General features: G+C 44.7%; 1 protein-coding gene across 2 annotated transcripts in view; it reads left to right on the top strand.

Annotated features, from left to right (window-relative positions):
* Window positions 1-12866, top strand: part of DZIP1L (DAZ interacting zinc finger protein 1 like) — a 282067-nt gene extending 269201 nt beyond the window's left edge. For both annotated transcript variants that reach the window (XM_063915531.1, XM_063915530.1), the window contains exons 13-16: window positions 9067-9247; window positions 11238-11455; window positions 11789-11925; window positions 12598-12866. In XM_063915531.1, coding sequence (XP_063771601.1) covers window positions 9067-9247; window positions 11238-11455; window positions 11789-11925; window positions 12598-12759 — 698 coding nt within the window. In that variant the 3' untranslated portion in view covers window positions 12760-12866. The remainder of the gene's footprint in view (window positions 1-9066; window positions 9248-11237; window positions 11456-11788; window positions 11926-12597) is intronic.
* The last annotated feature ends 1237 nt before the right edge of the window (window positions 12867-14103 follow it).

Below are 14103 nucleotides of genomic sequence, written 5' to 3'. Positions count from 1 at the left end.
TGATAAGGGCCTTGCCCATGTGCACAGAATTTATCCTCTTGGGTGGGTACCTGGACAAGCACCTTATCACTTGAATTAAGGGTGTGTGTGGTGACTCGCATATCGTAACCCCTCTTTTGCCACACCTGTGCTTCTTTTTGAGAATTGTCTGCCTAATGGGCCTGGGATTATAGGAAGAGGTACACAGGAACCTCAGTAATCGGATTTAGGACCATTCCGTTGGTAGACTGTGCAGGCTTGGCAGTATCTCTTGACCGCCATGCGAATGTCCGGCCAATAAAACCTCTGGAGAAACCATTTAAGAGCTTTTCCTCTCCAGAAATGCCCTCCTGTAGGATGTATATGGGACGCTGCCAACACCAACAGAACGTGTACCTGTGGCACTAATCGTCGTTTAACTAACCTCTCTTGTACTACCCTTTATAGCAGGTCCCTTTCCATTAGAAAGTATGGTTCTCTCCCTGCCTATCTCTCAGCCTTCCATACTTCATTCACTCTTGCAATACTTTTGTAAGCACTGCCCAATGCACAATCATCTAATTGGTTCAAAGCAAAGTCTTGGAGTGTTAGAGTTTTCTGAAAACAGGAGACCAATTTTTTCCACCAGTTAGCAAGGTCTCTGTTTCCTTCCTGCCTTCTCTGACCATGCCTTCATCCTCCCATCCTCTGGAATGCAACTCTGGTCTGACTGCTGCCAAAGCCTGGCAACCAGACTCCAGATATTGCTGCTTCCTGACCACTCCTTCTGGTTCTGTGGTGTGAGTGACAGGTTTATGTAGAGTCGGACATCCGGCCGGTAACTCAGTTGTCAGCATTTCCGGACCGATACGGTCAAGTAGAATTTACAGGCAACAGGGGAAAGTCTTGCCCTAGAATAAGGGAGTATGGCAGCTTTGGGGCTATTGCTGCCACTACTTGCACCATTTGTCCCCTCACCGTAACAAGACAGATATGGTCATACTCCTCGGTGACCCCATTGACACAAAGGACTTTTACTGGCGGTAGTTGGACCTTCAGGTCTTCCGTAACTAGAGTGCTAGACACCATGGTGACTTCACTGCCTGATTCCATCACTGCCCATACCGCCTGCTGCCCTATCAAGACAGACACCTGAAACAGTAGTGGGCTACCCATGGAGGACATGGTCACACACGCACGGGGGCCTAGTCACCCCACCGAACAATCCTTCAGTTCCTGTTGATTTGGACAGTGCCCAGGATCACTACACTCACATCACCCTTCTGGGGTCACCTTCCGGTCTGTGCCAACATCCATTGCTGCTTTTGGCCTGACGACTGGCCTAACAACCTTTCCCGCTGTCTTAGCCAAATTTTCCAGGATTTAATATCGGTCAATAGCTATCGCAAGCTCTGATACAGCCTGTCGTAGCTGACTAGCTCTTCCCGCAACAGCTAACTGTTTAGTGTCATACTGCTGTGCCTAGCCCTCTAACCCAACATAAGCTTTGCAGTGTCCCCTAGATTGATGACGAGGAAAGGATTTTATGGTGAGTACATTAAAAAATCCACATTTTTATCTTCACAGTTCCTAAAAGTCTGTATACTATATGTTTTTATAAAAAATATTTGTAATGTTGAACTTTTTTGAATAAAGGGTTAAAAGTCTGATTTCTTTTGTAAATCCACCTACCCACTTTGAATGATGGGCTCCTGTTTTTGCTATAAAACACTGGACACAATGATTTTCATTCCTACCCATATTTTCCGACCATACATTTTCCAAAATGGACATTTTAAATCAGTCTTATCTAGGAGCACAGGAACTCCCCCAATATCCATATGTTTTCATATTCTTATTTAGAAGATGATGATGATGTCTACAAAGAGACTACACAAATCTATTAAACTCCGTAAAGGTTGAATAAATTTGGATTCATTCTGGAAAAATTTAAATCTTTAGGTGGAAATTTATCAAACCTTCTAAAGAGGTAAGTGAAAATAGTTGCCCACAGCAAGCAATCAGATTCTAGCTGTCATTTAACTAGTACATTCTATGAAATATTAGCTAAAAGCTGATTGGTTGGTATGGAAACGTCTCCACATGTTCTATTTGGAAGGGTTGATAAATCTCATCCATAGAGAATCGTTGGTCTTTATTTAAAATTTTCCAATCCGTGTGCTATGTGGCAATGATTAAGGGGGTCATTCCGAGTTGATTGCACGCTGTCATCAGGTCTCTACTGCGCATGCGTATGCTCTGCATTGCGCACGCGCGTCGTACGGGTACAATGCGGATCGTTGCTGAGCTATGGATTTACCGAAGAATCCATTCGCACAGCCGATCGCAAGAAGATTGACAGAAAGGGGCCGTTTATGGGTGTCAGCTGACCGTTTTCTGGGAGTGGTAGGGAAAACGCAGGCGTGTCCGGGCGTTTGGAGAGCGGGTGTGTGACATCAATTCCGGCACCAAAAAGACTGAAGTGATCGCAAAGGCTGAGTAAGTTCAGACCTACTCTGAAACTGCACAAAATGTTTTTGCAGAGCTTGGCTGCACCGGCGTTCGCACACTTGCAAAGCAAAAATACACTCCCCCATGGGCGGCGACTATGCGTTTGTATGGCTGCTAAAAACAGCTAGCGAGCGATCAACTCGGAATGAGGGCCTAAGTCACTAGTGCTTGTATATAATAAAATAATTTTTCTCATACGTCCTACAGGATGCTGGGGACGACATCAAGACCATGGGGTATAGACGGGAAACGCAGGAGACATGGGCACTCTAAAGACTTTTCATTGGTTGTGAATTGGCTCCTCCCTCTATGCCCCTCCTCCAGACCTCAGTTTTAGAAATGTGCCCAGGCTGACTGGATGCACTCTGAGGAGCTCTACTGAGTTTCTCTGAAAAGACTTATGTTAGGTTTTTTATTTTCAGGGAGAACTGCTGGCATCAGACTCCCTGCTTCGTGGGACTGAGGGGGCAGAAGCAGAACCAACTTCCTAAAGAGTTTCATGGCTCTGCTCAGTGGCGCACCCAGGGGGGGTTTCCGAGTACCCAGAAACCCCCCTCCACTAAAAAAAAAAATTATATTTTTTTTTTTTTTTTTTTTTTAGCTGCATGACTATTATTAATGACTGTATAGCGTGCTCTGCAGCCTGCTGTCTTCCTGGTGGCACTTGCAAGTGCAATAAAAGTTTACTTTATTATAATTATAGTACATATATCCATGTGCCTACATATATACACATGTATATACATACATACATACATACATACATACATACATATAAACACACACACACATATGATATATATATATATATACATGTGTATATATATGTGTACTGTATGTGTGTGTATATATATATATATATATATATATATATATGTATGCATGTTTAATATGCTATGTATATGTGTATATGGGTTCACTACGATCTCCCGGCGGCCGGCCTCCCGGCGACCAGCATACCGGCGCCGGGAGGCCGGCCGCCGGCTTACCAACAGTGTGGCGAGCGCAAATGAGCCCCCTGCGGGCTTGCTGCGCTCGCCACGCTACGCGCGCCACACTACGAGGGAGAATAAGTGTTGGTATGCCGGCAGTCAGGCTCCCGGCGCCGGTATGCTGGTCGCCGGGAGCCCGACCGCCGGCATACTGAAGACCACCCGTGTATATGTATGTGTGTGTGTATGTATATATATATATATATATGTGTGTGTGTGTGTGTAGATATATGTATATATATATATATATATATATATATATATATGTGTAGATATATATATATATACACACACACACACAGACACACTAGTTTTACGGACCCAGCATATACTGGGTCACCTCAGTCCCCACGCCCGTGATTGGCTCCGCCCAGTTCTGGAAACCACCCCATGCAAATCCTGCGTTTGCCACTGCTGCTTCTGGCTAACAGGACACCATTAGCTCCTGAAGGGTACTGAACGCTAGCCGTGTCTAGATGCTCACTCCCACAGCACGCCGTCACCCCTTTCGCAGAGCCAGAAGTCAGAAGACAGGTGAATATGAGAAGAATGATCTTCTATCAAGTAAGTGACGGCTGAGGTGCGGCGCAGCTGGCAGGAGCGCAGCGCGCCACTGCTGCCCACACACACAAGCCCTGCAGGGCGCGGGGGGGGCGCCCTGGGCAGCAAGAAATATACCTCAAACTGGCTAAAACGGGGCATAAGACCCCACCAGTATAAATATTGTCATGGATACTGAGTGTAAGGACGTGCCATTGTGGGGGCGGAGCTTCTTCCTCAGGCAGCCAGCACACTGTTCGGCACCATTTTCTCTCTCTCCTCAGGCGTGTGTCTGTGAGTGTGCTGTACACGTGTGAGGCATGTCTGAGGCAGGGAGTTCCTCCCCGGAGGAAGCCATTTTAGGGACACAGACTTGTAATGTGGTGGCGCTGCTGGCACACCAAGAGCCTGCATGGGTGAAAGAGATACGTGACAGTATGCATCTGATTAACCGAAGATTAGATAAGTCTGAATCTAAGGGTGCATGCTGGAGAAAATCTGTGGAAGATGTGATTTTTCAGGATGCTGTTATTCTTTATGCTGGCGACCCCTCTGGGTCACATAAGAGACCGTTTGCGAATGTTGTAAACACTGATACTGACACGGACTCAGATTCTTGTGTCGACGATAGTGACTCCAGAGATTTAGATCATAAATTGGCAAAAAGTATACAATATATGATTGTGGCTATAAGGGACGTGTTGGAGGTTACAGAAAGCACTCCTGTACCTCAGGAGAAGGCTTATTTATGTAAAGAAAAGAAATCCTTCACACAAACTAAATGCTCTGTTTGAAGGGATGTGGGTGAATCCTGATAAGAAATTTCGTATTCCCAAAAGGATTCAGATAGCTTACCCTTTCCCGGCTGAGGACAGGAAAAAATGGGAGTCACCCCCTGTGTTAGACAGTGCGCTTTCCAGGTTGACAAAGAAGGTAATTCTCCCTGCTCCTGGCACGGCTTCTCTTAAAGAGCCGGCAGACCGCAAAATGGAAACGACATTGAAATCCATTTATGTTACAATGGTACACTGCTCAGGCCCACTATTGCCTGCGCATGGGTGAGTTGCGCTATTAAAAAATGGTCAGAAAGCGTGTCATCAGAAATTGACACGATTGATAAAGATGAGATACTCCTTAAGTTAGGGAATATCAAGGACGCTGTCACCTACATGCTGGAAGCAATGAAGGATATTGGCCTCTTGAGTTCACAAGCCGCTACCATGGCAGTATCGGCTAGGCGGGCGCTGTGGATTTGCCAGTGGAACGCGGATGCAGATTCCAATAGAAACATGGAGGCGCTCCCATATAAAGGTAAGACCTTATTTGGCGATGGCCTGGATGCGTTGGTCTCGGCGGCTACCGCAGGTAAGTCGACATTTTTGCCCTATGCTCCTGCATCGGCAAAAAAAGACCTATCACCCGCAAATGCAGTCCTTTCGGCCCAATAAATACAAAAAGACGAGAGTTTCCCCCTTCTTTGCAGGTAGGGAAAGGGGAAAGAAGCCCATAGCGGCTCCAGGTTCCCAAGAGCAGAAGTCTACCCCTGCTTCTGAAAAATCCTCAGCATGACGCTGGAGCTCCCTTGCGGGAGGCCGCTCGGGTGGGGGCACGTCTCAAACTCTTCAGCCAAGGTTAGATTTTGTCTGGCCTGGACCCCTGGGTGTTGCAAATAGTATCCCAGGGATACAAACTGGAGTTTCAAGATGTTCCCCTATGCCGATTTTTCAAATCGACCTTGTCAGTTTCTCCGCCAGAAAGAGAAGCAGTAACAGCGGCAAACCAAAAGTTATGTCAAGACCAGGTCATTGTCCTGGTACCGTTGTCACAACAAGGGCGGGGGGTTTTATTCAAGCCTCTTTGTTGTTCCAAAGCCGGAAGGCTCGGTCAGACCGATCCTAAATCTAAAGGATCTGAATTGTTATCTGAAAAGGTTCAAGTTCAAAATGGAATCCCTTCGAGTGGTGATTGCCAGTCTGGAGGAGGGGGACTACTTGGTGTCGGTAGACATAAAGGATGCTTACCTGCATGTTCCCATTTATCCTCCTCACCAGGCTTATCTGAGATTTGCGGTTCAGGATTACAGTTACCAATTCCAGACGTTAACCTTTGGCCTCTCCACAGCGCCGAGGGTATTCACCAAGGTGATGGCAGAGATGATGGTCCTCCTTCGTCAGAAAGGAGTCAATATAATTCCTTATCTAGACGATCTCCTGATAAAGGCGAGATCCAGGGAGCAGTTGTTTCAAAACATATCACTCTCTCTGTCAATACTCCAACAACACGGGTGGATCATAAATTACCCGAAGTCACAATTGGAACTGACGACAATGTTGTCTTTCCTCAGGATGACACAGAACAGAAGTTCAGAGAGTATTTCTTCCGGTGGAAAAGGCTCTGGAAATCCAGAAAATGGTAACACAGATATTAAAACCATCGAGTGTGTCGATCCATCAGTGCATTCGGTTGTTGGGGAAGATGGTGGCGCACTACGAGGCCATACAATTTGGCAGGTTCCATGCCAGAGTATTCCAGTGGGACCTGTTGGACAAGTGGTCGGGGTCACACCTACACATGCACCGAAAGATAGTCCTGTCATCAAAAACCAGGATTTCGCTCCTGTGGTGGTTACACAGCTCTCACCTACTAGAGGGATGCAGGTTCGGATTTAAGACTGGGTCCTGGTAACAACGGATGCGAGTCTCTGAGGCTGGGGAGCAGTCTCTCAGGGAGAAAACTTCCAAGGACGTTGGTCACGTCAGGAAGCCTGCCTTCACATAAACGTACTGGAGCTAAGAGCCATTTACAACGGCCTTCAACAAGCGGTACATCTTCTTCAAGACCGTCCCGTGCAGATCCAGGCGGACAATGTAACAGCATAAACAGGCAGGGTGGAATGAAAAGCGGAGCGGCAATGGCAGAGGCGACAAAAATCCTCAGCTGGGAAGAAAAACATCTACAAGCTCTGTTGGCAATATTCATTCCGGGAGTAGAGAACTGGGAAGCAGACTTCCTCAGCAGACACGATCTCCATCCAGGAGAGTGGGGCCTCCACCAAGAAATCTTCGCAGAGGTGACAAGTCTTTGGGGAGTTCCTCAAATAGACATGATGGCATCTCGCCTCAACAAGAAGCTTCAGAGATACTGTTCCAGGTCGAGAGACCCTCAAGCAGTAGCAGTGGATGCACTGGTGACCCAGTGGATTTTCCCGTCAGTGTATGTCTCCCCTCCACTTCCACTGATCCCAAAAGTACTCAGGATCATAAGAAAAACAAGGGTTCGAGCAATCTTCATTGCCCCAGACTGGCCAAGGAGGGCTTGGTACCCTGATCTTCAGCAGTTGCTCATAGAAGATCCTCAACCTCTTCCTCCTCGAGAGGACCTGCTGCAGCAGGGGCCGTGCGTGTACCAGGACTTACCGCGGCTACATTTGACAGCTTGGCTGTTGAACGCCGGATCCTAGCCAGGAAGGGTATTCCCAAGGAAGTCATCCCCACCCTTATTCAGGCCAGAAAAGGAGTAACGTCGAAACATTACCACCGTATTTGGAGAAGATATGTGTCTTGATGTGAATCCAAGAAAGCTCCTACGGAAGAGTTTCACTTAGGGCGTTTCCTCCATTTTTTGCAGGATGGTGTGGAGGCGGGCCTCCGATTGGGATCAATCAAGGTTCAGATTTCGGCCTTGTCAGTGTTCTTCCAAAAACAATTGGCCTCTCTTCCAGAAGTTCAGACCTTCGTGAAAGGGGTTCTGCACATCCAGACTCCATTCGTGCCTCCAGTAGCACCATGGGACCTTAACGTGGTATTGCAGTTCCTTCAATCGGATTGGTTTGAGCCTCTACAAAAGATAGAGTTGAAGTTTCTCACTTGGAAAGTGGTGATGCTTCTGGCTTCTGCAAGACGGGTGTCTGAATTGGGGGCCTTGTCTCACAAGAGCCCTTACCTGATCTTCCATGAAGATAGGGCAGAGTTGCGAACTCGACAATATTTTCTTCCTATGGTGGTTTCATCTTTCCACATAAACCAACCTATTGTAGTGCCAGTAGTTACTGAAACATTCACTGAATCAAAATCTCTAGATGTGGTTAGAGCTTTGAAAATCTATGTTGCTAGAACGGCTCGTATACGGAAAACAGAGGCCCTGTTTGTCCTGTATGCTCACAACAAGATTGGGTGTCCTGCTTCCAAGCAGACTATTGCACGGTGGATCAGAAATATGATTCAGCAAGCTCATACTACGGTTGTATTGCCGTTACCGACGTCGGTGAAGGCCCATTCCACTAGGAAGGTGGGCTCATCCTGGGAGGCTGCCCGGGGGGTCTCGGCATTACAACTGTGCCGAGCAGCTACTTGGTCAGGGTCAAACACATTTGCTAAGTTCTACAAGTTTGACACCTTGGCCGATGAGGACCTAAAGTTTGGTCAATCAGTGCTGCAGGGTCATCCGCACTCTCCCGCCCGTACTGGAGCTTTGGTATAGACCCGATGGTCTTGATGTCGTCCCCAGCATCCTCTAGGACATATGAGAAAATAGGATTTTGATACCTACCGGTAAATCCTTTTCTCCTAGTCCGTAGAGGATGCTGGGTGCCCGTCCCAGTGCGTACTTTACCTGCAGTTTTAGTTATTAGAGTTACACAAGTTGTGTTATCTTAGTTTTCAGCATGTTTCTGCAATTTGTTCATGCCTGTTGGCGTGTGTTATGTTGTATGCCATGTGTGCGGCATGGTTGAGGGTGTGAGTTGGTAGATATCTCACCACTAATTTAAGTAAATCTTTTCCTCGAAATGTCAGTCTCCCTGGGCACAGTTCCTACAACTGAGGTTTGGAGGAGGGGCATAGAGGGAGGAGCGAGTTCACACCCAATGAAAAGTCTTTAGAGTGCCCATGTCTCCTGCGGATCCCAGCTATACCTCATGGTCTTGATGTCGTCCCCAGCATCCTCTACGGACTAGGAGAAAAGGATTTACCAGTAGGTATCAAAATCCTGTTTTTTCTTTCTCATTAACGTATACAATGTGTCACATTAGGTTAATGTAAACCCTTTTTCCCTGTATGTTTGGTAGTACAAAGTCCGAGGAGTACACAAAGCATCCCCCCACCAGAAGTTACACCAAGAGCTAGGAACGTGCAGACTGTTGAGTCCTATCGGTCTTCACAAGTTCCTGTCCCTTCACCACGGACCAAAGGGATGGCAAGCCAGAGTGCAACTGGAATCACTAATGTTGTTTCACAGCCACCACCAAGGTATATTACGCCTGCCCATTGTCCAATTTATATTTGACTCTTTGTACTTGTATTTTTCTAAGATAGGTACAGGGGTGTAACTAGATATTTTTAAGCTCCATAGGAACATTTTGTTAGGGCTTCCATGATGTGACATGGCCAGCATTGCCCTCAATAAACACATTTACACATAGAGCTTGGACAGGGAAGCCTCTCACCGGTGGGTTCCTTAGTAGCTGCAATACTTGCCACTACAGTAGTTGTACAAAAGGAGGGCAATAGGAATGGTGGTAAATTCTGTAGAAATAGTTTGAAGTATCCTGTGGAATGTACAATATAAAGGATATTTTAGCATTGTAGTGAATACACATTGGTAATATAACTGCAGGCTACGGAGAGTTGGATGTAAGGATATATACACCTTTTGCAAGGCATATCACATGCACCAAGGACAGGCTGTTGCAAATGCGCATGATGATGATGACTAGCAGCAAACCAAGTGTACGGATGGGGTGGATGCACGGCAAGATACAGTACGTACAACACTAAATATGGGCAAATACATTTTTCCATACACACAATGCAGGAGCACATACATTTCTGTCCAACACTGCATAAGGCCCAGAGGCTCACAACAGCCACTGATACGGAAAAGGCTCATCCTTCAATTTGCATGTTACAATAAATGAATACTCTCTTAATTAAAACAATGCATTAGCTTACTGCTGATACTAAAACATGAATGACTACAGCCGAGCCACCCGCCCTCATATCTGTTGTCTGTTATTAGAGATGGCTAGGGGGTTAATGTATTAAGCAGTGAAAAGACTGGAGAAGTGGACCAGTGGAGACGTTGCCTATGGCAACCAATCCGCTTCTACCTATCATTTTATAGATGTACTGATACTTTGAAGCTGATTAGTTGATATTGACAACTTCTCTACTGGTCCACTTCTCCACTCTTCTCACTACTTAATACATCAACTCCGAAATGTTGTAAAGAGAGGAGCTGTGTGAAATGGCTCCTGAGGGTAGAGCCAAGCATAGCCTGTGACACCCTGTAACATTGTGACCTACTGACTACATCATTGCCCCCATGGACTGAGAGTATTGCAGAGTATTATGCAATGTTCTCAGTAGAAGTAACTCCACACCTGGTATCTCTTTCCAGTTCTATAGTTGATGGCAGTTCAGCACCAAAATATTGTAATTTGACCAGAATAATTGTACTACCGAAAATTAATGAATACCCCAAATGAATGAAGTTTTTTAGATTGATGACACTGCTCAGTCAAAGTCATTAAAATTCTAATTAAAGTAATAGCCACCCAACTGTAAGATATCTCACCCACCCTGTAATACCTAGCACAAAGGGGATAGGCTAAGGGTCAGATATTCTGTACACAGTGTTCCAACCTACAGTAATAGCAGTAATTATGCAAACTCACCAACAGAAAGCATTCTCGTTAGTGCAGATGTGGATAGACCTTTTGATCAGATCTATTTAATTTGAGTATTTAAATGTCAACACTTTGTTCCTGCCTTTCTTAATTTAGATTTATTCTTACGATTAATAATATAGATACAAATAACTTCCTTTTGCAGAGGAACAACATTGGGCTGGTTCTCTCATCTCCTTTCTAATATTGCACTGGATCTTCTATTTAGGCACTTACTGTAGATAGCCTGAGTAGTTGGGAAAGAATCAAAGTGGAAATTATAGAGCACTGGTTATCCACATTTGCAGATGATATTTTATTGCATTTTCATAATCCAAAAAGAACCATTCCTTCCAATTTGGATTTGGACAAACTTAAAATGCAAAATGATTTCAGCTTCCCATCTGGGATTCATTGGATGCTGTGCCCTTAGGTTTGCCACTAACCTCATTTTGTGACACATTTATAGTATAAACGGTGATTTGATGAGACCCTAAGACTGGTGAACACACAAAACACATGTCTTTTGCAAGCAGACAGTATATGTACTTACTTATTTTATTTCTCACCAGGACTCCTCCATTCACCTCAGAAGACGACGCGTCAATGTTGGACCGTTCCCCCTACCATTCCCTTGCACGCAAGTTGACTCCAACCTCTCAGCCCATCTCCTTGGTACAAAAGCAGGCGGTAGAGGACAGCGATGATGATGATTGGTCTGATTCAGACGTCTCTCCTGAGAAACCTAGCCCCAGAGTGGTTAGTTTTTCTAGAGATACAACAAACCAAGGTCAGAAACAGTAACACAGCCATGTTGGTTTCGCAGTATAGTAATAGATGTGAGATTACACTGACTCCCTGCATTCCCCAAGCATGTAAATCTATTGTGGGTAATGTGATGGGAAATGTAATCTGGTAATTGTTGCTCTGCTTAAACATAAAGCTCCCCTGTGATTTATGTGGATGGTGGCAGTATCTACTATTCATAGGCTGTCTGGTGATATTTTACTGGACTGGTATATGTTATGTGTTATGGAATAAATTGTTAGTTGTGACACAGCTTTAATTTGCAAATGGTTTGATCCACTAGTAATGGTACGTGCCTATTATTTTTCCTGGTTAGGCTCTCAGGTCCAGGTTATGGCGCGGTCCTTAGAGAGGCAGCTGTCAAGACAGAGGGAGAAACCAGTCGGAGGAATAGAAACTGTTCCTTCTAAGTTAATAAAGTCATCAAATCCACCTGAAGCGAGGAAATCTCAGGTACAGTACGTATGTGGAACCTCCAAAACTTTCGTAGCCTGGTTGTTCCTAGTAGGTTGGAATACATATGTTAGATTAGGTTTTGTAGTGTCTGTGTCTGAGTTTCCACTTCATCTGCCAACTGCAGCTAGACTAAGGGGGTTACTCAGGTCGCATGGCTAATCGATGCGACCGCAATAACCCTGGCTGCACAGCAGGGTGCATGTGCAGGCCCCATCCTGCGTGTGCGCTAGCAGCCAATGCAATCTGATCGCATTAGCTGCAAACGCCTCTGCCTGCTTAATAGGCCAATCCGTACTAAATAACTCCCTATGCCACTAAAATGTACTGAGGCAAAATGAACACACATGAAGGTGTAGAAGCTAATGAATGTGTTTCAACAATAATTTAATCACACACAATATTACCAAAGAATAGGGTTAAGTGTACTTTAATGCATGAGATCATACCACACAAACAATTCCAGTAAGTCCCCTAATTGCCACAGTTTGAAAATGGACATGTAAGAGAGAATAGTCATATTTTCCTGGCTTTGACACTGGAACTGTTTAGTTTTCATTCTTGAAGTTCAATGTTATATTATATAATAACTCAGTCCAGTAAATCCTTAACCTTCAGACACATATTCCGGCTCTGTGATAGATTAATAAATAACACTGATATATTTCCTAGTCATGGGATGACAGCGACTCTGAAATATCTTCTTTGGAGGAAGTCACTGATCACTTGGACTTCAGTCCCAGGAAGCCACAACCAGCTGTGAATCGAAGCGCAGAATCCACAGGCTCACATGGCACTAGCATCTGGAGCTCAAACAGTGCAAAGGGCTGGTGACTTACAAGACGCTGAGAGTTCTACATTGCCCTCTGAATATGTGGACTAACAAAATGTTTGATTTTGTTCTGAGGGATTCCATAAAGTGCAATGTTACTACCCAACAAGTGCGTTGCAATATGTGTTTTACACGATTATTTTGAAACATATTTTAATGTCGGTACGCAGCTGTTCTAAGTATTATATATTTCCAGGTTTATATCATATTGACTTATTACCCCTATTTGTATACATTGTCTTCTCTCTTCTAACCAAGGCCAATTATACGGGATACATACGATATCCCGACAGACGGGATGACGGCTGTCAGTATACCGACAGTGGCATCCCGGCAGACGGAATACTGGCAGCGAATCCCCTCGCGGGCTCACTGCGCTCGCCATGCATCGGGCCTGGTGGAGAGCTTCGTGCGGATGCCGGGATGCCAGCTGTCGGGATACCAGCGGTTGTGTCCCCTGAATGCCAGGATCCCGACTGCCGGTAACCTGAATGCATCCCAATTATACTCACATTCTCTAAAATCTATGCAGCAACAAAATGTAACAAACTCTCCTCTAGATGGCGCTGAGTAGAAACAAGCTGCTGTAAAAAACAGACTGCAACCTCTTGTATAACAGATACAAGAAAATGGATAGTCAACAGATATAAAAGAAATTGAAGATAAATTTAAAAATATTACACTTTTGGCAGTGGATGTGCATAAAACGCAAATTTATTCATATAAAAATAATGACTAGACAGTTAAACAGATATTGTATAATTTTGCATACAATAATAAAAATATACTGGCTTGATTTCAATACACAATCTGGCAATACTGTAAATATGAGTTTGTATTTCCTTAAGAATTAGTAATGGTGTCTTAGAATTCTATAAAGTCAGCGATCCACACTGGCAGAAGATGGAAGTTTATCAGATCCAATTAGGAATAAAGTAGTCCATAAATTCTCTATGTCTCTTCAATGCATTTTACCCAAGATGCATCTGTCTAGCTCCAGACTAACTTATGTGCGTACTATCTGATGTATTAGATGCACACAGTCTTGTGGCAAACAATCATGTCAGCATATTCTTTAGCTGATTTGCCAGCTCTCACATATTTTTGAATTCTCTGGAGTTTGTATATGGTTTCAACATTATTTATAAGTACTGACTGACAGTAAAAAATTCTGATGCGTTTCATTATTCTGAACAATTTCATAAGAGCAATAGTGTGAGTGAAGGTCCATAAGTCAAGTTGGGTACAAAATCCCGGCTGTCAGAAGACTGACAGTGGAATCCTGATGGATAGAATCCCAATGGATCCCAGTATTTAAACCTAACCCCTCCCACAGTCTAACCCTA

This window comes from Pseudophryne corroboree, chromosome 4 (genome assembly GCF_028390025.1).
Source record: "Pseudophryne corroboree isolate aPseCor3 chromosome 4, aPseCor3.hap2, whole genome shotgun sequence".
In the NCBI taxonomy this organism is placed as follows: Eukaryota; Metazoa; Chordata; class Amphibia; order Anura; family Myobatrachidae; genus Pseudophryne; species Pseudophryne corroboree.
Note: the sequence above shows the minus strand (reverse complement) of the source record. Positions and strands in the feature narration are given on the sequence as shown.